Source organism: Schistocerca cancellata, chromosome 1 (assembly GCF_023864275.1).
Source record: "Schistocerca cancellata isolate TAMUIC-IGC-003103 chromosome 1, iqSchCanc2.1, whole genome shotgun sequence".
Taxonomy (NCBI): domain Eukaryota; kingdom Metazoa; phylum Arthropoda; class Insecta; order Orthoptera; family Acrididae; genus Schistocerca; species Schistocerca cancellata.
In genome coordinates this window covers 552,959,964-552,986,679 of record NC_064626.1, presented here as the reverse complement: position 1 = coordinate 552,986,679, position 26,716 = coordinate 552,959,964, and the positions used below count along the sequence as shown (strand labels likewise).

Here is a 26,716-nt window from a genome sequence, read left to right as displayed (position 1 = left end):
TCTGGGAAAAATAGGGATAAATTATTGGGGGAGGCGGGTAATATACAATATGTAAAAGTCCAAGAGGGAATAATAAGAGTGAACGTCCAAGAACGAAGTGCTCAGATAAAAACGGTGTAAGACGTGGATACAGTCTTTCGTCCCTACTGTTCTATCTGTACATCGAAGAAGTAATTATGGAAATAAAAGAAATGTTCAGGAGTGGAATTAAAATTCAAAGTGAAAGGATATCAATGATACGATTCGCTGACGACATTGCTATCCTGAGTGAAAGTGAAGAAGAATTATATGATCTGCTGAATGGAATGAACAGTCTAATGACTAAAGAATATGGATTGATAGTAAATGGAAGAAAGATGAAAGTAATGAGAACTAGCAGAAATTAGGACAGCGAGCAACTTAACATCAAGACTGATGATCACGAAGTAGATGAAGTTAAGGAATTCTGCTACCTAGGCAGCGAAATAACCAATGACGGACGGAGCAAGGAGGACATGAAATGTTTTCCAAGTAGCCGAAATGACTATTTCCAGTCAATGGTCGTTCCAGTTGAACCAGAGGACCCATTCCAATCCAAGTAAAGACAGTGCACACTATTACGGAGCCACCGCCAGTTTGCACAGTGCCTTGTTGACAACTTGGGTACATGGCTTCGAGGATCAGCGCCACACCCGCGCCCTTCCATTAGCTCTTACCAACTGAAATCGGGACTCATCTGACCAGGTCACGGTTTACCAGTAGTCTAGCGTCCAACCAACATGGTGACGAGGCAAGGGAGAGGCGCTGCAAGCGATGTCGTGCTGTTGGCAAAGATACTCCCGTCGGTCATCTGCTGCCATAGCCCATTAACGTCACATTTCGCCGCATTGTCTTAGCGGATACATTCGTCGTACGTCCCAAATCGGTTTCTGTGGTTATTTCACGCAGCGTTGCTATGCTATTATCACTGATTCAAATGGTTCAATGCCTCTGAGCACCATGGGACTTAACAGCGGAGGTCATCAGTCCCCTAGAACTTAGAACTACTTAAACCTAACTAACTTAAGGACATCACACACATCCATGCCCGAAGCAGGATTCGAACCTGCGACCGTAGTGGTCGCGCGGTTCCAGACTGAAGCGCCTATAACCGCTCGGCCACCGCGGCCGGCTATTAACACTGACAACTCCACGTAAACGCCGCTGCTCTCGGTCGTCAAGTGAAGGCCTTCGGCCACTGCATTGTCCGTGATGAGTGGTAATCCGTGAAATGTGGTACTCTCGGCACAGTCTTGACACCGTGAATCTCAGAATATTGCATTCCCTGACGATTTCCGAAATTTAATGTCCCATGCTTTTAGCTCCAACTACCATTCCGCGTTCAGGATGTGTTGATTCCCGTCGTGCAGCCATAATGACGTCGGAAACCGTCTTGCATGGATCACCTGAGTACAAATTATATCTCCGCCTGTGCACTGCCCTTTTATACCTTGTGTGTGCGATACTACTGCCATCTGCATGTGTGCAATCCCACCGCTTTTGTCACCTCAGTGTACGTGTATCGGCAGTATTTTCCGATAAGCTTTAATCGGTCTATCGCATTAAGCTTACTGAGCTTAGGAAACGTGGCTTGTTGAATTCTCTTTGCTCAAAAAGAAGATCTGACCCAATAGCTGCCAGTTCTTCATTGCCTTTCACCACAATTAAACTGATTTTTTTCGGAAGTACAGATCAGGTTTTTCTCTTGCAACTGCTACAATTAAAAAGATGGAAATATTGATTAGAGCTTTAAATGTGCATACAACACTTTCGTGGATGAACAACAACTACATCTACGTCTGTACTCCACAAGCTACTTCGTGGTCTGTGGCAAAGCATACTTTTTGCATCGCTGTCACTTCCCCCTTTCCTTTTCTAGCCGCGAATGGTCCACGGGAAGAACTATTGTTCAAATGTTCAAATGTGTGTGAATTCCTGAGGGACCAAACTGCTGAGGTCATCAGTCCCTAGTCTTACACACTACTTAAACTAACTTACGCTAAGAACAACACACACACCCATGTCCGAGGGAGGACTCGAATCTCCGGCGGGAGGGGCCGCGCAATCCGTGACATGGCGCCTCAAACCGTGCGGCCACTCCGCGTGGCGAAGAACTATTGGTGGTAAGCCTCAGTGTGGACTCTTATCTCTCTGGTGGCGCAGTGGCTAGCACACATGACTCGCATTCGCGAGGACGGCAGTTTAAATCCATTTCCGGATATCCAGATTTAAGTTTTTCACGATTTCGCTACATCGCTCGAGGCAAATGGATGGTTCCTTGGAATGCGCACGGACGATATTCCTCCACCAGTCTCAAACAAACCAATTCCAACTTCTGCTCCCTCTCTACTAGCCTTGACGGTGACACCACATTGAACCGTACCTTCTTTCCTTCGATTCCCCCTAATTTTACCTTCATTGTCTATGTGCTGTACATAGGAGCAAGCTCTACATTGGACGACTCCTCTAGGAATGTATGCTCTGCGATTTTAAGCGTTAACTACACCATTATTCACAAAGCCTCTCTTGCAGCGTCTGGCTCTGAAGTAGAATAAACCGGGTCGAGCGGCTGCTCATAAGCCACACATCCCGCCGGTAAATGCCAAACGACGCCTCGCTTAGTGCAAGGAGCGTAAACATTGGACGACTGAACAGTAACCCTATAACGAAACATTTTGCTGTTCTATCGACCTTCTCTGTTTCACCAATCAATTCTGTTTGCACAAAGTGCGCTTGCCAGACTGATGAGCAATATTACAGTACTGGTCTAAAGAGAGTTTTCTAAGCTGCCTCCTCTGTGGATGGACTACATGTGCTGACAGTTCTCTCAATCTCGCATCTGCCTTACCTGCCATAAGTTATATGTGATCGTATCACATTAAATCACATCGTAAGCAAATTTCCAGACTGCTAGTTATTGTAAATATAAACATGGTGGTCAGGCCTTGGTGGGCCCGTCGGCACAGACTGACCGTCGTGTCATCCTTCGCCAATGGCGTCATTGGATGCGGTGTGGAGGGCCGTGGGGTTAGCGCACCACTCTCCCGTCCGTTGTCAGGTCTCGTGACCTGGAGCCGCAACTACTTGGTTAACTACCTCCACAATTGGCATCGGAAGCTTGCGTATAACCTGTTCCAGCCTTCCACCAACTAAAAATCCCTGACAGTTGGAGGAATCGAACCCGTGTCCTTCGGACGCCAGTCAGCTTCATTGAGCCCTGAGCTATGGGGGCAGACAAATGTTGTAAATATGTTGTGATTTTCTGTTCGTGTGTAAAGGGTGATCATAGGAACTAATGTAAGAATGTTGGCACACTTTTCAGAAACAGATAGACAGTCACAAGGAAGGTTTGTGTACATACTTTATAAACAAAATGGCTGAACTACCAGACCTCTTCGCAAAGTAGGATCTGATTGGGTGTGAAATGGAAACCACAGTGAAAATCCAATGAAGCTTTGCACAGATCTGTTGGACAGTGTCTCTAGTAGGCCCATCGATCACGTCAAGTTGCTCTTTTCAGTTCTGGGCGCACAGTGAGCACTTAAAGATGCCTAGATAAATGTAGCCTCCCGCCAAGTGTGAAGAGGTGGTGAGAGATTTTGCCTGCTGTCATGCAGCCCACATAACACAACTGTCATGCGTTTCCTTCTTCATTAGATTTCTCGGCCGGACTCTGCAGCGGCAGAAGCTCCTGCAGTGTTTTCAATGCGAAGTGTTTGGTCACCCACAATACAGCCCGTAATTGGCTTCCCTGCTCAAATAAGCCTCTGCCTATGGAGACAATATTCTGACACGGGCAACGAGCTGTAGACCAGCGTAAGGAATTGACGGAAACTACAGGCGGTTGCCTTCTATGACAAGGGTACTGGGAAGTTGGCGCAACGCTACGACAGACGTAGAAGTCGGAGTGGCGACTACGTAGGGAAGTAGGTGAAAAGTTTTTTTTTTTTATGGCGCTATGTCAGAACCTTAGAACACTAAGACAAGAAAGGAATTAAAAGTGGCTACCCTTTAATCCCGATAGATGGAAGGAGAAACAGCTAAAAATTAAGACTTCCTCTTGGAGAAAAGTCCACAAAATACGCAGTAGAGACAATGGAGGTCCTGAACTAAAGACTAAGATCTCCTTCACCATATTGCTACGACGGATAAAATATAAAACGCCGTCAACAGCCCGCATGTCGTTCGCTAAAACGGCAGATAACTCAGACGGAAAGCATACGGTAGAACGTAAGTGGTTAAGAAAAGGGCATATGGTCAGAAAATGGCGGACCGTCAAAGGTTGATGACAATGAGAACAAAGTAGTGGGGGATCACCACTTAACAAACGGGAGTGCCTAAAAGACAGCGCCCAATACGCAACCTAGCTGAAATGATCTCCTCGCGGCGAGATGGCCAAGAGGAGGTCAGCGACGCCAGGGCAAGAGGTTTAACTCGCCGGAACTTATTCCCATGAAGAGAATATCATTGGTGATGACAAAGCGACACCACCTGCTGACAGACTTTACCAATAGCCCACCTACAGTATGTTAACGTTTGTTGATGAAGTCGTGTCCCCTAAGAACTTCCGTGTCGTGCACTAATTCAATAGTTTAAGTTATACTAGGATAATCAGTTACTTAACGTTCGTCTCTGAACCATAACGCTATGCAGTGACTCGTGAACCAAACTGCCGTTATGCCAGACTAGACTTCCGGCCATAGATACTTAGTGCTTCCCCTGTGAAGTCGCAGTAGGCCGCTAGCATTTTATGAAAGTGACTGCTTGTAGCGATTGTTATGGAATCCTGTAATCATAAAATAATGGCTCTTTCAGTTTATCCAGGTCCCATCTTCTTAAATTTCCACCTTTTTGCAGTTTCTTCAGTATTAATGTACAGTTGATAAACAATACATTGTGGTCAGAGTCCATATCTGCTCCTGGAAATGTCCTGCAATTTAAAACCTGGTTCCTAAATCTCTGTGTTACCATTATATAATCTATCTGAAACCTTCCATTGTCTCCAGGCCTGATCCACGTGTACAGCCTTCTTTCATGAGTCTTAAACCAAGTGTTAGCTATGATTAAGTTATTCTTTGTGCAATGTTCTACCAGGTGGCTTCCTCTTTCATTCCTTACCCCCATTCCATATTCACCTACTACTTTTCCTTCTCTTCCTTTTCGTACTATCGAATTTCCAGTCCCCCATGACCATTAACTTTTGTGTCCATTCACTATCTGAATAATTTCTTGTATCTCATCATACATTTCTTCAATCCCTTCATCATCTGCGGAGCTAGTTGACATATAAACTTGTACTACTGTGGTAGGCGTGGGCTTCGTGTCTATCTTGGCCACAATAATGCGTTCACTATGCTGTTTGTAGTAGTTTACCTGCACTCTTGTTTTTTATTCTTTATTATACCTACTCCTGCATTACCCCTATTTGATTTTGTATTTATAACCATATATTCACCTGACCAGAAGTCTTGTTCCTCCTGCCACCGAACTTCACTAATTCACACTATATCTAACTTTAATCTATCCATTTTAATTTTTAAATTTTCTATCCTACCTACCCGATTAAGGGATCTGACATTCCACGCTCCGATCCGTAGAACGCCCGTTTTGTTTTTCCTGATAACGACGTCCTCCTGAGTAATCCCTGCCTGGAGATCCGAATGGGGGATTATGTTACCTCCGGAATATTTTACCCAAGAAGACACCAACATCATTTAACCATACAGTAAACCTGCATGCCCTCGGTAAAACTTACGGCTGTAGTTTCCCCTTGCTTTTAGCTGTTCGCACTACCAGCATAGCAAGGCCGTTTTGCTTAATGTTACAAGGCCATCCAGACTGTTGCCCCTGCAGTTACTGAAAAGGCTGCTGCCCCTCTTCAGGAACTACCCGTTTGTCTGGCTTCTCAACAGATACCCTCCGTTGTGGTTGCACCTACGGTACGGCTATCTTTATTGCTGAGGCACGGAAGCCTCCCCACAAACGGCAAGGTCCATGGTTCGTGAGGGGGGGGGGGGGGGGAAGGGATTCAACCAATAATAGAGTGAAATAATATGGTATGAAATTTTTTATGAAAATATTTAGCTATCAAAGCATTTTTGAAACTAAATCTATGAAAATTTGTATATTTCTCTCAGAGGTAAAAAATACATGTTTCAGTGTTCTTGAAATTAAGTCCCTAAGGGGTTGAAATCGGGAATTAAAATTTTTTCATAGTACTTCGTCGTATTGAAACATTATTGAAGCAAAATCTACGAAATAAAAGAAATATATGTTAGTGGATGAAAGTATCTATGGAAATATCAACACAAGAACTCAGAAGGCAGGGTTAACGAAATTTTCGACTCCAGTTACCAGAATCGCCTTTTGATCAGAAGCGCATTCGCAAAAGACCATGCTTCCATGACCTCAATTAAAGTGAAAAGTTTAGGTGTTACATTTTATGAACTACTTCACAGAAAGCTATTTAACAATCACAATGACAAACGGGCTTTGTAAGAAGCGCATGGAAAATTGAAACGGATATTAAATACAGTATTATTCAGTAGGCATAATATGTGTTACTAAAATAATTTTGTTGTGATTACTACGCAAACCAATAAATGCTGATGATAAAATAGATACCACTTTTAAATGTGATTCCATGTTAAAGAATATAGATTGTTGATTTGTACATGGTCAATGTGTGTAAGAATGCACAAGGAGAATCACCTAAAACTTGCGCCACAGCTATTGCAGGAACGGTAAGTGCCACTGAAGTGCAGTTTTCACATAATGTATTGATAGTCATGGGCTCGTATTGTAAGCTAATAAGAAGAGTGTAATGATATTCAAAAATTATATATTTTGTTCAAACATATGTTTTTTTAAATGGAACAATGCCTGTTGACAGTAATAAACTAAAAGTAGGATAAATTAGAACCTCAGTGGTGTTTGTTGCAGGATTCTAGTGCGAGTCTTTTACGAAGTATCGCGTTTTTAAAAATTCCCGCACTTGTACAACAGCTGTGGTAGCGCACACTAAAGAACAAGACAAGTGCGTACACCAATTGGGTGGCGGCAATACGTGCTTCCAGTTTGGTATTGAATGACTACTTCACACGTGCTAACTTTTAAGCGGAGATGTCCAAGTAGGCTACAGTAATACGTCGTTACATATAATCTAATGCAGTTGATGTCTCATTGTAGACAGCGTCTTTCAGTTTTCCCCACAGAAAAAAATCTACAGTCGTCGGATACGGAAACGAGCCGCCAAAGTTCAAGCTTCTGCATCCAATCTGCCGATTTGGAAACGATTCGTGAGGACAGGCTGTAGAATTTCGTGCGCTATGGGCAGGGCAGCCATTATGTTTATACCACAGGTTCCTCCTAGTCTGCAGAGGAATGTCTTCTAGCATCCATGGAAGATGGCCTGTTAGGAGGCTGCAATACCTGTGCGTGTTCTGTGTTACATCTATGAAAGACGGGCCTATGAGCTGATGGTTCGCTGTCACACACCACACATTTACACTCCACGGACGCTGACATTTCACCTAACGAAGCAAATGGCGATTGTCTCCGATCAATAGAACATGTTTCGGTGGTATACCTACCCGTGATTGGTAAAAGTGGTTTCATCACTAAACGGGATACATGATACATCTGGAGTATTCTGTCTTAGTGCCCATGACAACCGCTTAGTAGCGGAAAGGTCTAAGGACCTTATGAGATACCTATAAGATTTTACAAAGATTACGCGAAAGAACTTGCACCCCTTCTAGCAGTAATTTACTGTAAAACGCTTGTAGACCTATATTACTGGCGTCAATATGTTGTAGAATTACGGAACATGTTTTATACTCAAGAATTATTACGTTCTTGGAGAAGGAAAATCTCCTCTGCAAAAATTAACAGGGTTTCCGCAAACAGAGATACTGCGAAACAGCTCGCTCTGTTTCTCCGTAGACAATGGCACTCAGGTTGATGCCATGTTCCTTGACTTCAGGAAACCGCACTGCCATTTAGTGAAAAAAATACTAGGTTTTAGAGTATAGGAGCATATTTCCGACTGGATTCAAGAATTCCTCGCGGACAGAATTCAACACGTCGCTCTTAATGGAACAAAATCGTCATATGTTAAGGTAATTTCCGGTGTACCCCAAGGAAATGTGATAGGACCGTTACTTTTTACATCATCATCATCATCATCATTTAAGACTGATTATGCCTTTCAGCGTTCAGTCTCGAGCATAGACCCCCTTATACAGTTCCTCCATGATCACCTATTCAGTGCTAACATTGGTGCCTCTTCTGATGTTAAACCTATTACTTCAAAATCATTCTTAACCGAATCCAGGTACCTTCTCCTCGGTCTGCCCCGACTCCTCCTACCCTCTACTGCTGAATCCATGAGTCTCTTGGGTAACCTTGCTTCTCTCATGCGTGTAACATGACCCCACCATCTAAGCCTGTTCGCCCTGACTGCTACATCTATAGAGTTCATTCCCAGTTTTTCTTTGATTTCCTCCTTGTGGACACCCTCCTGCCATTGTTCCCATCTACTAGTATCTGCAATCATCCTAGCTACTTTCATATCCGTAACCTCAACCTTGTTGATAAGGTAACCTGAATCCACCCAGCTTTCGCTCCCATACAACAAAGTTGGTCGAAAGATTGAACGGTTCACAGATAACTTAGTCTTGGTACTGACTTCCTTCTTGCAGAAGAGAGTAGATCGTAGCTGAGCGCTCACTGCATTAGCTTTGCTACACCTCGCTTCCAGTTCTTTCACTATGTTGCCATCCTGTGAGAATATGCATCCTAAGTACTTGAAACCGTCCACCTGTTCTAACTTTGTTCCTCCCATTTGGCACTCAATCCGTTTATATTTCTTTCCCACTGACATTACTTTCGTTTTGGAGATGCTAATCTTCATACCATAGTCCTTACATTTCTGATCTAGCTCTGAAATATTACTTTGCAAACTTTCAATCGAATCTGCCATCACAACTAAGTCATCCGCATATGCAAGACTGCTTATTTTGTGTTCACATATCTTAATCTCACCCAGCCAGTCTATTGTTTTCAACATATGATCCATAAATAATATGAACAACAGTGGAGACAGGTTGCAGCCTTGTCTTACCCCTGAAACTACTCTGAACCATGAACTCAATTTACCGTCAACTCTAACTGCTGCCTGACTATCCATGTAAAGACCTTTAATTGCTTGCAAAAGTTTGCCTCCTATTCCATAATCTTGTAGAACAGACAATAACTTCCTCCTAGGAACCCGGTCATATGCCTTTTCTAGATCTATAAAGCATAGATACAATTCCCTGTTCCACTCATAACACTTCTCCATTATTTGCCGTAAGCTAAAGATCTGGTCCTGACAACCTCTATGAGGCCTAAACCCACACTGATTTTCATCCAATTGGTCCTCAACTAATAATCGCACTTTCCTTTCAACAATGCCTGAGAAGATTTTACCCACAACGCTGATTAAAGAGATACCTCTGTAGTTGTTACAATCTTTTCTGTTTCCATGTTTAAAGATTGGTGTGATTTCTGCTTTTGTCCAGTCTGATGGAACCTGTCCCGACTCCCAGGCCATTTCAATTATCCTGTGTAGCCATTTAAGACGTGGCATTCCACTGTATTTGATGAGTTCCGACTTAATTTCATTCACCCCAGCCGCTTTATTGCACTGCAATCTATTGACCATTTTTTCCACTTCCTCAAATGTGATCCTATTTCCATCATCATTCCTATCCCATTCTACCTCGAAATCTGAAACATTACTGATCGCATTTTCACCTACATTGAGCAACTCTTCAAAATATTCCCTCCATCTGCCCAAGGCATCCACAGGATTCACCAGCAGTTTTCCTGACCTGCCCAAAAAACTTGTCATTTCCTTCTTACCTCCGTTTCGAAGACTGCTTATTACACTCCAGTATGGTTTTCCAGCAGCTTGACCCATAGTCTCCAACCTGTTTCCAAAGTCTTCCCACGATTTCTTCTTGGATGCTGCAATTATCTGTTTAGCTTTGTTTCTTTCTTCAACATAACTTTCTCTATCTACCTGGGTTCTGGTATGTAGCCATTTTTGATACGCCTTCTTTTTCCTTTTACAGGCTGCCTTGACTGTATCATTCCACCAAGCTGTTTGCTTCATCCTACTTTTACACATTACTGTTCCAAGACATTCTTTAGCCACTTCTAGTACTGTGTCCCTGTACCTTGTCCATTCCTTTTCCAATGACTGTAATTGACTACATTCAACTAACTGGTACCTTTCTGAGTTCGCTGTTATGTACTTGTGCCTGATTTCCTTATCCTGAAGTTTCTCCACTCTTATCCTCCTACATATGGACCTGACCTCCTGCACTTTCGGCCTCACAATCCCAATTTCACTGCAGATTAAATAATGATCAGTGTCATCAAAGAATCCCCTGAATACACGTGTGTCCCTCACAGCCTTCCTGAATTCCTGATCTGTTATTATATAGTCAATGACAGATCTGGTTCCCCTGCCTTCCCAAGTAAACCGGTGAATGTTCTTATGTTTAAAAAAGGAGTTTGTGTTTACTAAGCCCATACTGGCACAGAAATCCAAGAGTTGTTTCCCGTTCCTGTTGGTCTCCATATCCTCTCCAAATTTACCCATAACTTTTTCATACCCTTCTGTTCGATCTCCAATCCTGGCGTTAAAATCACCCATGAGCAGAACACTGTCCTTGTCCTTTACTCTAACAACTACATCACTGAGTGCCTCATAAAAACTATCCATCTTATCTTGATCTGTCCCTTCACAATGCGAATATACTGACACAATCCTAATTTTCTTGCTAGACACTGTCAAATCTATCCACATCAGTCGTTCGTTTACATACCTTATTGCAACTACGCTGGGTTCCATTTCTTTCCTGATGTAAAGCCCTACACCCCATTGTGCTATTCCTGCTTTGACTCCTGACAGGTAGACCTTGTATTCTCCCACTTCCTCTTCTTTCTCACCCCTTACCCGAATGTCACTAACAGCTAAAACGTCCAGCCCCATCTTACTTGCAGCCTCTGCCAGCTCTACCTTCTTCCCAGAGTAGCCCCCATTGATATTAATAGCTCCCCATCTCATTACCATTTGTTTGCCAAGTCGTATCTTAGGAGTCCCTGGTTTGTCAGTTAGAGGTGGGACTCCGTCACCTCCAAAGGTCCGAGGCATTTTGCTCTGATTATTGCCAGCATCATATTTAAAGTACCAGGGAAGCAGGTTGCTCGCCTTACTTGCCCCGAGTCCCATTGGGTTTTACCCCTAACGGCTGAGGGACTAACCGGTGGATTTGGTAGTCTTTGCCGTATGAGCACAAAGGTGACCACGACTCAGAATATGTCCGAGATGCCCAGCCTTATTCCAAAGTAACTGGTATCCCGACTGTCGGGACCACTTACTTGGCCACTCATACATTGCCCGTGGTTCATGAACTAGGACATGACTCCAGGAACCCACACCATGAACCACACTGTTTACATTATATGTAAATTGTCTAGGAGAAAGTATTATATGTAAATTGTCTAGGAGAAAGTGTCGGATGCTCTCTAAGTTGATGATGTAGTTGTCTATACCAAAGTAGCAACTATTGCAGATTGACCTCCAAAGAAATGATGAATGGTGCAGGTTCTGGCAGTTGACCCTGAACGTAAATAAGTGTAACATATTGCGTATACATAGGAAAAGAAATCCACTGCTGCACAGCTACACTATTGATGACAAAACGATGGAAACAGCATCTTCCATAAAATATGTGGGAATAAGAATCCGGAGCGACCGTGAGTGGGATGACCATGTAAAACAAATAGCGAGAAAAGCAGGTGCAAGACGAAGATTCATAGGGAGAATCTTAAAGAAACGCAACTCATCCACTAAGGAAGTGGCTTATAAGGCTCTTGTTCGGCCCATTCTTAAGTATTGTTCATCTGTCTGGGAGCCCTACCAGATAGGACTGATAGAAGTGATGGAGAACATCCAACGAAGAGCGGCACGTTTCGTCACAGGGTCGCTTAGTCGGAGGAGCTCATCATATTCTAGTGACAGACATTACAAGAGAGACATTATGCATCATGGAGAGATTTACTATTGGATTCGAGAGAGCAGTTTCCAGAAAGAGTCGGACAACATATTAATTCCCTCTGCATACGTCTCGATAAATTAGAATCAATACAGAGGCTTACCGATAGACTTTCTTCCTCAACGTTGTTCACGAGTGGAACAGGGTTGGAGAGGTCATTTAGTAGTAGAAAAAGTACCCTCCGCCACACACTGTTAGTTGGCTTGCCGAGTATGATGTGGAAGCAGATGTGCAGAAGTTCTCATAGGCGTTTCCATGCAGCTCTTGATGGAGAGAGATGTGAAAGGGATGGAACCTACGACGATGGAGAATGTATAGGACACATGCCTGACTCATGCCACTTCATTGTGCGATTGCGCGGGAGCTAACGTGCAGATCAACCGCAACAGCAGCAAGAACATTTATTTCCCCCTCTTCTCTCGTCAGTTATTTCCTTCTGTTACTTTGTCTAGGTGTTACACTATCATCTTCACGTAACTGGTTGAAGAGTTTGATAAATAACTGCAGCGGTGGTTGACGTCTATTGGGATATTATGCGGCATACACCGTGCAAGAACGAACTGCATTCTGCCTACACTCTTCACACACTATGAGCATGTCGGCTTTTTCTACACTGGTAAGTCCTATCGTCCACTCGCGACCTACTGCTTGGACTGTTACACACAAACTGACTAGCTAGTCCGAATGAATGGCTCTGAGCACTATGGGACTTAACAGCTATGGTCATCAGTCCCCTAGAACTTAGAACTACTTAAACATAACTAACCTAAGGACAGCACACAACACCCAGCCATCACGAGGCAGAGAAAATCCCTGACCCCGCCGGGAATCGAACCCGGGAACCCGGGCGTGGGAAGCGAGAACGCTACCGCACGACCACGAGATGCGGGCAGCTAGTCCGAATGCGCTCAGGGAACACACATGCACACTGTAAGTAAGCATAAGAACATCGTACCTAGCAACTGTGCAGGTTGAATGATACAAACAAGTGTCGATTTGGGAACTCTTCAAAATACGATATCTCGTAGACGACTCGCAGTAGACTCCTGCAACAAATACTACTGACGTACCAATGTGCCCTAATTTTAGTTTGTTAATGTTAAGAGGCATTAACCATTTAAGAAGTGTATGTTACACAAAAAATACACTTCAAAATCAGAATGAGATATTTTCCACTCTACAGTGGAGTGTGCAATGATATGAAATTTTCTGGCAGATTAAAACTGTATGCCGGACCCAGACTCGAACTCGGGATCTTTGCCTTTCGCGGGCAAGTGCTCTACCACCTGAGCTACCCAAGCACGACTCACGACCCCTCCTCACAGCTTCAGTTCCGCAGTACCTCGTGTCCTACCTTCCAAACTTCACAGAAGCTCTTCTGCGAACCTGTGACGACGGGTCATGGGTCGTGATTGGGTAGCTCAGGTGGTAGAGCACTTGACCGACAAAGGCAAAGGTCCCGAATTCAAGTCTCGGTCGTCCACACAGTTTGAATCTGCCAGGAAGTTTCGCACATTACAATCTGTTTATTGGCTAATAATACGAGCCCCTGACTACCAATCCATTCTGTGAAATCGGTACATCAGTAGCACTTTCCATTTCCGCAATATTTGCGGTGCAAGTTTTAGGTGATTCTCCCTGCATAAATTCAATTAAATCTTTAAAAAATGTGTCCAAATGTTATTCGAAAATTTGCTTTATTAAATTTAAAACCCTGTCTGCAAGTTAGTTTACGTAGACTAGATAAAATGTTTGGACTATGAGTAGATTTACACATGAGCAGTGGGTGTAACAACAATTGTGGAACATCAGTATTGTGTAATCAAAATATTAACATGTCTATATGCCTCCACTAACTGACGGAAATTCCATAAATACATAAAAATACGGCTAAAGAGAAACAAAATAAATCTGTGGAGCTAATACAGTCCATTACATTACTTATAAGTTACTACGTTACTTTTACGTCTAAAGATTTCTCTCCGTTAAGAATGACAAGTTGTATTCAGTTTGCTAGAAAATTTTCAATAAAATCACGCAATGCTTTCTGGACGTCCAGCAACACAGCACATATCTGGGTGCCAGCATCTACTGCTTTCTCGATCTCGAGAAGAAGCAGGGCAAAATGTTTTCACGCGGTCACTGTTTTCGGAATCCATGTCGATCTCTACAGAGGAGACTATCGGTCATCAGAAATGATATAATTCACCAACACGAAATTTCCAAAATTCTACTACAGTTCAACGACATATGCATAGGCGTGAAATCGACGACCCTTGTCGAAAACGTGAAAGTGCTTTGCATCTCTAGCGACCTGCGTTACAATAACGCTAGAAGAGGAGCAAGTTGTTTCACAAACATACAGCAATGGACGCTAAAAGAGAAATATTTACCCGTAATGTTGGAGGTTTCATCTGTAGGCTCCCTGCAGGCCCAGACAATTGAGTAGCTGTCGTAGTCAGTATCCAAGACCCAATAGGGACCCGTCACTGTCAACAAACAAAGTAACAAGCATCTGTGAACACTGAAACGTACTTGTAAGTTTCCTACAACTTACAAATCAAAAGAAATATACCCATATCAATAAATGTTTTGCATCACCCCGCCTCCCAGAACTCCTGAAGATAGACGTTGACTGTGGATACTGTACCACAGACACAGTCCTCCTGACTGTTCAGAGATGTCGCTAAACCCGCCCAAAGATGTAAACAACCACGCGTGAGCAGCACCTATTAGACGGTCGAGTCCTATCAGTTCCAGTGTTGTCCGGATATGGAGGAGATACAGAGAGACAGGAACTGTCGATGACAGGCCTCGCTCAGGGCGCCCAAGGGCTACTACTGTAGTGGATGACCGCTACCTACGGATCGTGGCTCGGAAGAACCCTGACAGCAACGCCACCATGTTGAATAATGCTTTTCGTGCAACGACAGGACGTCGTTGTACGATTCAAACTGTGCGCAATAGGCTACATGATGTGCAACTTCACTCCCAACGTCCATGGTGAGGTCCATCTTTGCAACCACAACACCATGCAGCGTGGTACAGATGGGCCAACAACGTGCCGAATTCACCGCTCAGGTTTGGCATCACGTTCTCTTCATCAATGAGTGTCGCATATGCCTTTAACTAGACAATCGTCGGAGACGTGTTTGGAGGCAATCCGGTAAGACTGAACGCCTTAGACACACTGTCCAGTGAGTGCAGCAAGGTGGCGGTTCCCTGATATTTTGGGGAGGCATTATGTGGGGCCGACGCTTGTAGTCATGGAAGGCGCCTTAACGACTGTACGATACGTGAATGCCATCCTCCGACCGATAGTGCAACCATGTGGGCAGCATATTGGCGAGGCATTCGTCTTCATGGACAACAATTTGCGCACCCATCGTTCACATCTTGTGAATGACTTCCTTCAGGATAACGACATGGCTCGACTAGAGTGGCCAACATGTTCTCCTGACATGAACCCTATCGAACATGCCTAGGATAGATTGAAAAGGGCCGTTTACGGACAACGTGACTCACCAACCACTCCGAGGGATCTACGCCAAATCGCCGTTGAATGGGACAATCTGGAGCAACAGTGCCTTGATCAACTTGTGGACATTATGCCACGACGAGTACAGGCATGCATCAATGCAAGAGGACGTGCTACTGGCTATTAGAGGTACCAGTGTGTACAGCAGCCTCGACCACCACACCTGAACTTTTCGCTGTATGGTGGTACAACATGCAATGTGTGGTTTTCGAGAGCAATAAAAAGGGTGGAAATGATGTTTATGTTGATCTCTAGTCCAATTTTCTGTACAGGTTCCGGAACTCTCGGAACAGAGGCGATGCAAAACTTTTTTGTGTGTTTGGCGTATATTTTTGTAGAATGGGCCTTGGATATAAAATCTTTTACGATATTTCGTCGGTTATTAAAATATTAAATACGCTCGCAATCAGTTGTTTTAGACATGAAATAGTGGGGCCAATAGTTTATTGAGGTCACACGCAAATTACGCCTTGCTGACCTGGTACACCTGGGAAGTGCACCGTGAATTTGGCCTCTCCGGATTCAGGGTCGTCCCACTCGGCCCAGCCGATGATGTCGTTGAAGGCGCCCGCAACCGTGCTGAACAGTCTGTTGTGTACGGTCACGTTGTTCTCACCAGCCACTGTGTACTCCGCCGTGATGCACTGGCCGCCCTCCTCGAAGGGAGCCTCTCCCAATCTGGCGATCTCGTACCACACACCCTGATACTGCACATACATACAGGAGGCACACAGGTCAACAGTAGCTGAACAGTCAGAAGTTCACGGCTGCAGATGCTACATTGGGTGTTACCTGAGAAGTATCAAATTCGGTGACAACGGGCTTGTCGCACGTGCTGACTCTGACAGTGCACTGTTGTGGATCCTGTGGGGTGTCTGTGTAGCGGCTCCGTGGCAGACCCAGGGCCTCCAGCTTGTCATTCACCTGCTGCTCCAGCTCTGCTGTCAGCTGGGCACTCCGTGACAGGATCCACGAGTTCTCTGAAAAACAAAAGATATGGCTGTGTTTGCATTTGCCATTTTTGCTACTTTCTAGTTCAGGATTCAGTGATTCACTTTTGACCGTCGATTCTTCCTATGGGAACGACATATAACTGATGACACGTTGAGTTCTACAGCGATACAGCACATTTGGTTCACTCATCGGTGTATACAGGGTTATTACAAATGATTGAAGCGATTTCACAGCTCTACAATAACTTTATTATTTGAGATATTTTCACAATGCTTTGCACACCCACACAAAAACTCAAAAAGTTTTCTTAGGCATTCACAAATGTTCGATATGTGCCCCTTTAGTGATTCGGCAGACATCAAGCCGATAATCAAGTTCCTCCCACACTCGGCGCAACATGTTCCCATCAATGAGTTCGAAAGCATCGTTGATGCGAGCTCGCAGTTCTGGCACGTTTCTTGGTAGAGGAGGTTTAAACACTGAATCTTTCACATAACCCCACAGAAAGAAATCGCATGGGGTTAAGTCGGGAGAGCGTGGAGGACATGACATGAATTGCTGATCATGATCTCCACCACGACCGATCCATCGGTTTTCCAATCTCCTGTTTAAGAAATACCGAACATCATGATGGAAGTGCGGTGGAGCACCATCCTGTTGAAAGATGAAGTCGGCGCTGTCGGTCTCCAGTTGGGGCATGAGCCAATTTTCCAGCATGTCCAGATACACGTGTCCTGCAACGTTTTTTTCGCAGAAGAAAAAGGGGCCGTAAACTTTAAACCGTCAGATTGCACAAAACACGTTAACTTTTGGTGAATTGCGAATTTGCTGCACGAATGCGTGAGGATTCTCTACCGCCCAGATTCACACATTGTGTCTGTTCACTTCACCATTAAGAAAAAATGTTACTTCATCACTGAAAACAAGTTTCGCACTGAATGCATCCTTTTGCATGAGCTGTTGCAACCACGCCGAAAATTCAAAGCGTTTGACTTTGTCATCGGGTGTCAGGGCTTGTAGAAATTGTAAACGGTAAGGCTTCTGCTTTAGCCTTTTCCGTAAGATTTTCCAAACTGTAGGCTGTGGTACGTTTAGCTCCCTGCTTGCTTTATTCGTCGACTTCCGTGGGCTACGCGTGAAACTTGCCCGCACGCGTTCAACCGTTTCTTCGCTCACTGCAGGCCGACCCGTTGATTTTCCCTTACAGAGGCATCCAGAAGCTTTAAACTGCGCATACCATCGCCGAATGGAGTTAGCAGTTGGTGGATCTTTGTTGAACTTCGTCCTGAAGTGTCGTTGCACTGTTATGACTGACTGATGTGAGTGCAATTCATGCACGACATACGCTTTCTTGGCTCCTGTCGCCATTTTGTCTCACTGCGCTCTCGAGCGCTCTGGCGGCAGAAACCTGAAGTGCGGCTTCAGCCGAACAAAACTTTGTGAGTTTTTTACGCATCTGTAGTGTGTCGTGACCATATGTCAATGAATGGAGCTACAGTGAATTTATGAAATCGCTTCAATCATTTGTAATAGCCCTGTAGTTACTGCACTGCACCTTTTTCACATGTGGACGAAATATGGAAATGGTTCATCATGATAAATTTAATTTTGTAATTGGTTATTTCCCTGCTATGATACTTACATCTTGTTATAACAAAGTGTAGTATATTATGTTTGTTTGATGGTTTACAGTGGGAAATTGTCAGATTGAATAGTGGCCATAGTTTGGATACTGACTCATGCCGTTCCGCACCGAGAAGTGCAGCAACAAGGTGATAGCTGTAGGAAGGAAGATTTTTATCCAATCCAGAGCGAAATTACGACAATGCTGCATTGGTTGGTCGTTTGGACAGTGATTATGAGCAGTAACATTTTGTCAAGACGTCTTGTACGCCTATTTTAGATGGTCATCGGTTTCGCCTTGTAGTTTGTCGTAACACTGTTCTCGCTAATCGAATACACTATTACCGGAGTATATCGTATTACGCTCTTTGTCACTTTTTCAGTACCGTATTCACATCAGAAATTTCTTCTTGCTTATACAATCTATTATTTTGATTGTATTGCAGGAAAATTTCTTAACAGCTCTTTTCCTTCTCTAATTTGAATATATAGGATCTAATTTATTTAATTTGTAGAGTAGAGTAGTGTAGCTTCGATATGGGGACAGAGTAACCATGTCACGCCTGGAACAGATTACAGACAATTTTTATTTTTTATGCGGGAAAAAAGAAACGCATTCAGATAGATTTGTTTTAATTATTGTTTTGAAGGGAATCATGGACGTATAGACTTGATGTAATAATATTCCGACTCACAGCCTTGGTTACTATGTCTACATCTACATCTACATTTATACTCCGCAAGCCACCCAACGATGTGTGGCGGAGGGCACTTTACTTGCCATTGTCATTACCTCCCTTTCCTCTTCCAGTCGCGTATGGTTCGCGGGAAGAACGACTGTCTGAAAGCCTCCGTGTGCGCTCTAATCTCTCTAATTTTACATTCGTGATCTCCTCGGGAGGTATAAGTAGGGGGAAGCAATATATTCGATACCTCATCCAGAAACGCACCCTCTCGAAACCTGACGAGCAAGCTACACCGCGATGCAGAGCGCCTCTCTTGCAGAGTCTGCCACTTGAGTTTGTTAAACATCTCCGTAACGCTATCACGGTTACCAAATAACCCTGTGACGAAACGCGCCGCTCTTCTTTGGATCTTCTCTCTCCCCTCCGTCCACCCGATCTGGTAGGGATCCCACACTGATGAGCAATACTCAAGTATAGGTCGAACGAGTGTTTTGTAAGCTACCTCCTTTGTTGATGGACTACATTTTCTAAGGACTCTCCCAATGAATCTCAACCTGGTACCCGCCTTACCAACAATTAATTTTATATGATCATTCCACTTCAAATCGTTCTGCACGCATACTCCCAGATATTTTACAGAAGTAACTGCTACCAGTGTTTGTTCTGCTATCATATAATCATACAATAAAGGATCCTTCTTTCTATGTATTCGCAATACATTACATTTGTCTATGTTAAGGGTCAGTTGCCACTCCCTGCTCCAAGTGCCTATCCGCTGCAGATCTTCCTACAGATCTACAGATGCTACAGATCTACAGATGCTACAGATCTAAGCGATATGTAGAGCAACTTAAACATTTTTTGAAAGAAAATCCTTGTTTCGACAGAAGTCCCCAAAAAACATAAAGTTTATGAGCAATTTTCGATATCCGTGTTGCACCTGAAATATTGGTAGTTGCCTGTTACGTAGTACGTGATAGTATATTCTTTCTTTTGTGAATTGCGATACATATCTCACTTCATACTCGGAGTTGTTGCTCTAAACCTGTTCTCGTATATCGATAAAAGCTTTTACGCAATTCCTTTGCTAAGCCACTATATCATTCTGAACTCTTTGAAGAGTTGGTTTGCTCTGGATGAACAGTGATTGTTCGTCGGTTACAAACCATGTGGACCTCTTGTTTTCGGAGAGTATTAGCTATTCTAGTTTGTTCCCGTTCTGGGTTACATTCAAGTCTAGGCAATGTTGAAGTGGCCTACAAGTGTTGGAGACACGTGCTGTTAAGCAGAAATTATCATGACAAGGAATCATGTAAGATCACTCCAACTTATATTCGGTGACCAAGTTTAATTTTTCGGCGAGATTAGCTTGGGAATGTTTATTGGTATGATTCGACGCTCAGGTATTCGGTTAAATGTTTACGCGCATTTAAATAGGTGCCGATAAGCCGCTAATTCAAGGTAGTCTGGAAGCTGGGGATAGCAAGATATATTACTTTATTCACTTCCTGGTATGATAAACTGAAAGATGTGACCCCTCTTCTGAAATTGTAGGTTTATTTCCTGGGAGAATTAGAACTATACCGAGCGAGGTGGCGCAGTGGTTAGCACACTGGACTCGCATTCGTGAGGACGACGGTTCAATCCCGTCTCCAGCCATCCTGATTTAGCTTTTCCGTGATTTCCCTAAATCGTTTCAGGCAAATGCCGGGATGGTTCCTTTGAAGGGGCACGGCCGATTTCCTTCCCAATCCTTCCCTAACCCGAGCTTGCGCTCCGTCTCTAATGACCTCGTTGTCGACGGGACATTAAACACTAACCACCACCACCAATTAGAACTGCAAGTTTGAGGCCCTCGGCTGTAAACTATGGTAAGGGGCACTGGATGGTAAGGGAAGATATTGCATATATGAGAGACAGTCAAGTGGAAACCGAAAGCCCGTCAGAACGGGACCATGGAACGGCTCCATTCAAAAGCAATCACCACATGCGTTAGGACATTTATGCCACCGGGAGACTAGACGATCCGTTCCTGTTTCGTAGAATGCGGTCTACTGCTGATGCATTCATAGCTGCATTTCTGCACTTCCTCGTCCTATTGAAATTTTACGTCTACGCATGCCTTTCTTCAGGTCGCCTAAGATGTGAATATCATACTGTGAAAGGTACGGCTGCTCAGAGGATGTCGCAGCGTTTCAGAAGCAAATCACTGAAGCGTAGCCTTCGTCCGACTGAAAGTAAGCGGATGGACGTTATCATGCAACAGGATGATTCCGTCCGACAGCATTCCTGGGCGTTTCGACTTAATGGCGCGTCGCAGTTTCTGCAAAGTGTCTTGACATCGCTGTTCATTGATTGTGGTTCCATGCTCAACTAACTCTACGCGGAGAGGATGATGATGACGATGTTTGGTTTGTGGGTTGCGCGGTTATCAGCTCAGTCCAATCTCGCCACTTTCATGAATGATTATGAAATGACAGGGACAACACAAACACCCAGTCATCCTCTTGCACGATAACGCTCGTCCCCACACTGCCAATCGGACGATGGGTACGATTCGGCGATTTGGTTGGGAAACACTGCAACATCCTCCATACTGCCCGAATCTGTCACCGTGTGATCTGCACATCATTGGCGACCTGAACAAAAGTATTCATAGACGTCGATTTCAGTCGGACGTGGAAGTATAGGTGTCAGCGGCCGATCGCGTCATAAACAGGGATTGATCGTCTTGTCTCCCAGTCGCACAAATGTCTTCACACATATAGTGATTACGTTTGTTTAGAACAATTCGATGGTCCCTGTGTGGTGGGTGTTCGGTTTTCCTTTGACTGCTACTGATAAAACATGGAAGTTGGTGTGCTTTATTCATGTTAGTTAATAGTTCCACGATAAAGTGAGATATCGCTGATCTGGTTCTAGTTTCAGAGATTCTCAGTAGTGGTAACTTTATCACGAAATGTGCACGTAAAGAGTGATGAGTGTCAAAAACACGGCTGCTAGTAGCAGCAACATGTGCGATTTTCGTGACAAGAAAATGCTTCTCAGCAGTGATTTGTACAAATCTAAGGTTGATGTAGGTAACTATGATTTAGATAAAGTTCTTAAACAAGTGCCTGAACGCAAATGAGCGTCAAAGGTTGTTGCTAATCAAGTAAATGTGAGGAATTCTTTAAGCAAGTAAACCGTGTTAAGGCGTGTCCATCACCATTGCTTACATGAATGTTAGTTTAAATAAGCCTTAAGTAAGAAATTCGATAATACAAGCTTGGAAACGTACATATTTACTTGGCGACTGAATGGAAATTTAACAATTTTGAAGTAAGCTGTCAGGACGGCAATCTACGATACAATGTTTGAAACGTTATTATTCCGAGAATGTTGTCGTCTTCTACTTAACCCTACCATATTTTACCCGTGAAAATACCGGGACCCCTGAAAATCTGTGATAAACTACTCAGCAGTTTCTTAAATACTGTAATATGTGTGGGACTCAGTATGTAAAACCGGACTCTACTTAAATTTCTTGTAGAAATTACGGGTAATTATCGAGTCAACCCACTATTACTGCAATTAACGTGAAATCTTTGTGGTCTTCAGTATCTGAGTTTTGATTTAATGACATCCGTTTAACAAAACATGTTGATACTGGGAATGTTTTACATTGTTAAACAAGTGTTCATACGAAAAAAACACAAGCAGAATATCTAATAATGTGTGAAATATTCTTCACAACAGTTTAAAAATTTTATTTATTTATTTACTTAGTTACTTTTTTTGACGAAAAAAGAAGAAGAAACCAACTTTCCTTAGTCTCATTTATTGTGCTGCAGCCTGCACAATATCGAAGTTCCCACTCTGTGTAATAGAATAGTACGTGGCATTGCAAATTTTATATTAAATATCTTAACTAAACTCTTTTTATTCGAGGAAAGGTTATTTTTATTTTATGTTAGAACAAAATATGCATTTGCATGTAGACATAACAGCAGTGTTCACACAAATAACAACACACCACATAAACTGGCAACAAGGCTACTTAAACTTTGTAGTCTGTCTTCTCTGCCCACAGAAACCGCTAAAATGTTATACGAACACGTGGGATAAAAGTCAATCCAGCACACTTCACTGCAATAAATTACAAAAATTATTTGCTTTTGTGTCAAAGGGATTCAGAACATATTTGCGTCCCAGCTATAATTCAGGCGACGCGGGAAACAGAAGCCAAAAAAGGCACTGCCCGTTTTCTTTACGAGACGAATTCCAAGGTGTGCTTCTACTGTTCACTGACAACAGAGCAACAGGTGACAATGAAATTAAATCATTCTGCATTGTCGTTCTTGCGTAGCACAGTTACGTCGAGTAATGCGAGTTGGTCAGTTCATCGCTCCGTGTTTAAAGGAAAAATCTTTGTGCTCGTGTGCCGTGTTTAAAGTAAAAAGCTTTTTGCTCATGTGCGGTGTAGTACGATTGGAACTGGATACAGTCTTTATTTCTTTCCTTTTACAAATTTTTTCTTTTGTTTTAACTGTTGGTTGACAATTTTGTAAGTGCCTTAACATGAATAATAATGAAAAAAGCAAACGTGCAAAATTAAGTGGGGCCGCATTTCGGAAATTATTGAAGGAAAGGCGAGAACGAAACGTCAGTGTTCTAAAATGCTTGGAAGAGTAGATAAATTTTTCACAAAAAATGTTGCTGGTTCGATTTCAAGTGGATGATATTTCTGGCACTGCAGCTGTTGTAAAAGAAGTAAATACAGATGAAACAAAAGTTAAAATTGAAGGAAAGCAAATTGTTCCTGACTTCGAGTTTCACGGAAAACTAAGTGTCGAGCCAGACATTACAAAAAGAAATAACCCCGTTAGTGATGATCCTGCAGAATGATGTGTCAATGAATTAACAATCGACAGTCTCTTACAATGTGGCATTAGTCAAAATTGTAAGGATGATTTTTCTAATACAAGAAGATCAATAGGCGATAAAACCAGATATTTGAACAAAAATATGTTTTACCATAAACTTTTAATAGTGAATCAACTTTGCGTGATTTTCTAGTATACTCCTGTAGCACCGGTTTTTTGTGCACCATGTAAATTGTTCGGAGGTAGGGCCTTGACTGCTGCCAATGGTATTGCAGATTGGAAAAATATTTCTAATATTTTATCTCATCATGAGAATTCACTTGAACACAAAAATTCTGAGTTATCCCTCATAACGAGAAAAAAGTCACTTGGGACAATAAATTACCATTTCGAGTCATATGTTGACAGAAAAAATGTAATGGTATGTGTTGAAAAGGGTGTTTGTAGTAGTGAAGAAGCTAACAAGTCGTGGACTTCCCCTACGTGGACTCGTTGAAAGATTCCATTCATTACGTAATGATCAATTTATGATTTCTTTGAACTTACAGCCGAGTTTGATCCTTTTCTCGCAGAGCACATTGAACGATATGGAAATCCAGGGCAGGGACATATAAGCTATCTTTCTTCAACAATCTGTGATGACATAATAGGGCTTCTTTCTGAATGAATAAAATAAATTATCATTTGGGTTACCTTATTTCTAAGTTTGATTTTTCTCATAATTTATTTTCTTTAAGTATGCTTTCTTTGTAATATAAAAAAGTCCAAACATTTTTCTGTGATAGTAGATCCTACTGCGGATATTTCACATAGTGATCAATTGTCTTTCATATTAAGATATGTGAACGAGAATGGTGAACTTGTTGAACGTATCCATTTGTTTTTACCAAACCCAGGACACAAGTCCAAAAACTTTGCTGAGGTCGTACCAAAAGTCCTGTCTACAAATTCCATTGATATTTCTGACTGTAGAGGCTAGTCATATGACAGTGCAAGCAATATTCAGGAACCTACACTGATTTGCAGGCATGCATTAAAGAACGAAATCCGAAAAGGCATTATGTGCCTTGTGCAGCACATTCTTTGAATTTAGTCGGCACTAGTGCTGCAAGCTGTTGTCGGGAAGGATGTTAATTTTCTAGTGTAGTGCAACACCTTAATAATTTTTTCTCTGCTTCTACACAGCGCTGGGATAAACTTCTTTTTTTATGAAACCAGGAAGCAAAACGGTAAAATAAGTTTATCAAAAACACGTTGGTCAGGAAGATAGGAAACGCGTGTAAGTCTATATGAAAACTGGGAGGGCGTTGTCAATGCTCTCACAGATATTGTCAATAATACGTTTGAAAAACCACTTGTACGAAATGAGGCCTCAGCTTTATTGAATCATCTCAGCAGACTAGAAACAGTATTCATGATGACAGTTTGGAAGGACATACTCCAGAGATTTAATAGTGTAAATCTGAAATTGCAAAATGAAAGTATTGATACTAAGATAGCACATGTATTATATGAATCACTTGTAGTATTTATTGCATCTGTTCGTATCATGTTCGACTATTATGAAAATAAATCCATGAAGACTGTGAGTGATATAGTCTATGAATGCACCTACAAAAGATGACGAAAACGCAAACTTCATGATGACGAAGAAGGGGACTTTGAAGAAGTTTTTCTGACTAAAAGGAAAAAATTTAGAGTCGAAACATTTCTCCCAGTACTCCATAACTTGTACGTCGAACTAGTGCGTAGGAAGGAAGGCTGTAGAATCTGTTGGACTCCTTCACAGGTTTCAGTAACCTTAAGAACAGTTCACCTGACGATATTGCTGAACGTGCAACAAAACTCCAAGCATCATATGACACACATTCAGAGCCTTCCTTCCCTAGTGAATGTGTACATTTCACGGAACTTCTTAAATGTTCTGAGTTTAGTGATACACCAATATAAATAAGTGAATGTTTACGAAAAGAGAGGTTACAGTCTGTGTTTCCGAATGTTGACATTGCTCTGAGAATATTTCTATGTATGGCACTTACAAATTGTTCAGCAGAACGCATGTTTTCGGCTCTTGAAATACTGAATTCGTACCTGCGTTCTACGTTGTCTCAGGAGAGGTTGAACACCTTGTCCATTCTTCACATCGAAGCCGACCTCCCAACTGATAACCGTCTGAACTAAGAAGATATGACAAACGAGTTTTCTGCCGTCAAAGCCAGACGCAAACTTTGCTGACTGGTGAGTTTGTTTATTTATTCATATTAGTTTTAAAAATTTAAGATTATAATGTGACTTTTATTATAAATTAGAGCTCATTCATTGCATTTACGAACTACTTATTATCTGTTTATTTTACAATTGCCGATGGCAGAATACGGAACCAAACCTCGTTTACGTGCAGACGTGACCGAAGGCGCCCGACAATAATAAACAATAACCGAATGACCCAGGCTGCTCGGCGCTATACATACATGTCATACTGGTAATGTAGTATATTACAACTGATGCGTATTCTTAGCCTCTGCTGAAATGTGTAGTTATCGTGGAAATATACGGAGAGTACGCTCAGATGAAAAAGTGTTAATAAATAACGTAGTTCAGTTCTGTCGATAAATATGAAAAAGCTATGCTAATACCGTTAGAAAGAGCTATGGTGCTAGCACTAGCTGCAGTACAAAACTGTTCAGCCCTTACATGGATTAAAGGTATTTCATACACTTATTATGCAGCATCTAGCTGCACAGACTCTAAAGCTTGACACGTTAACTATTAGATTATAAAACAAATTTGATTTTTCCACACTAGTCTGTAAAATCATGTAATAGCAAATTCAGTCTGTATTTATTTATTAGTTGGTGCACCGATATCTCTATCTCATTTTCATTTCTTACGTTTTCCAATAGATTCACTTATTAATACCGA

General features: G+C 42.6%; 1 protein-coding gene across 1 annotated transcript in view; it reads right to left on the bottom strand.

The window, feature by feature from the left end:
* The window catches only part of LOC126190534 (uncharacterized), a 121,603-nt gene that overhangs the window by 41,719 nt on the left and 53,168 nt on the right, over positions 1 to 26,716 (bottom strand). Inside the window, exons 7-9 of the mRNA XM_049931031.1 lie at positions 16,459 to 16,646; positions 16,145 to 16,373; positions 14,522 to 14,617 (exon numbers count right to left, since the gene is read on the bottom strand). Of these exons, the coding sequence (XP_049786988.1) occupies positions 14,522 to 14,617; positions 16,145 to 16,373; positions 16,459 to 16,646 (513 nt within the window). The remainder of the gene's footprint in view (positions 1 to 14,521; positions 14,618 to 16,144; positions 16,374 to 16,458; positions 16,647 to 26,716) is intronic.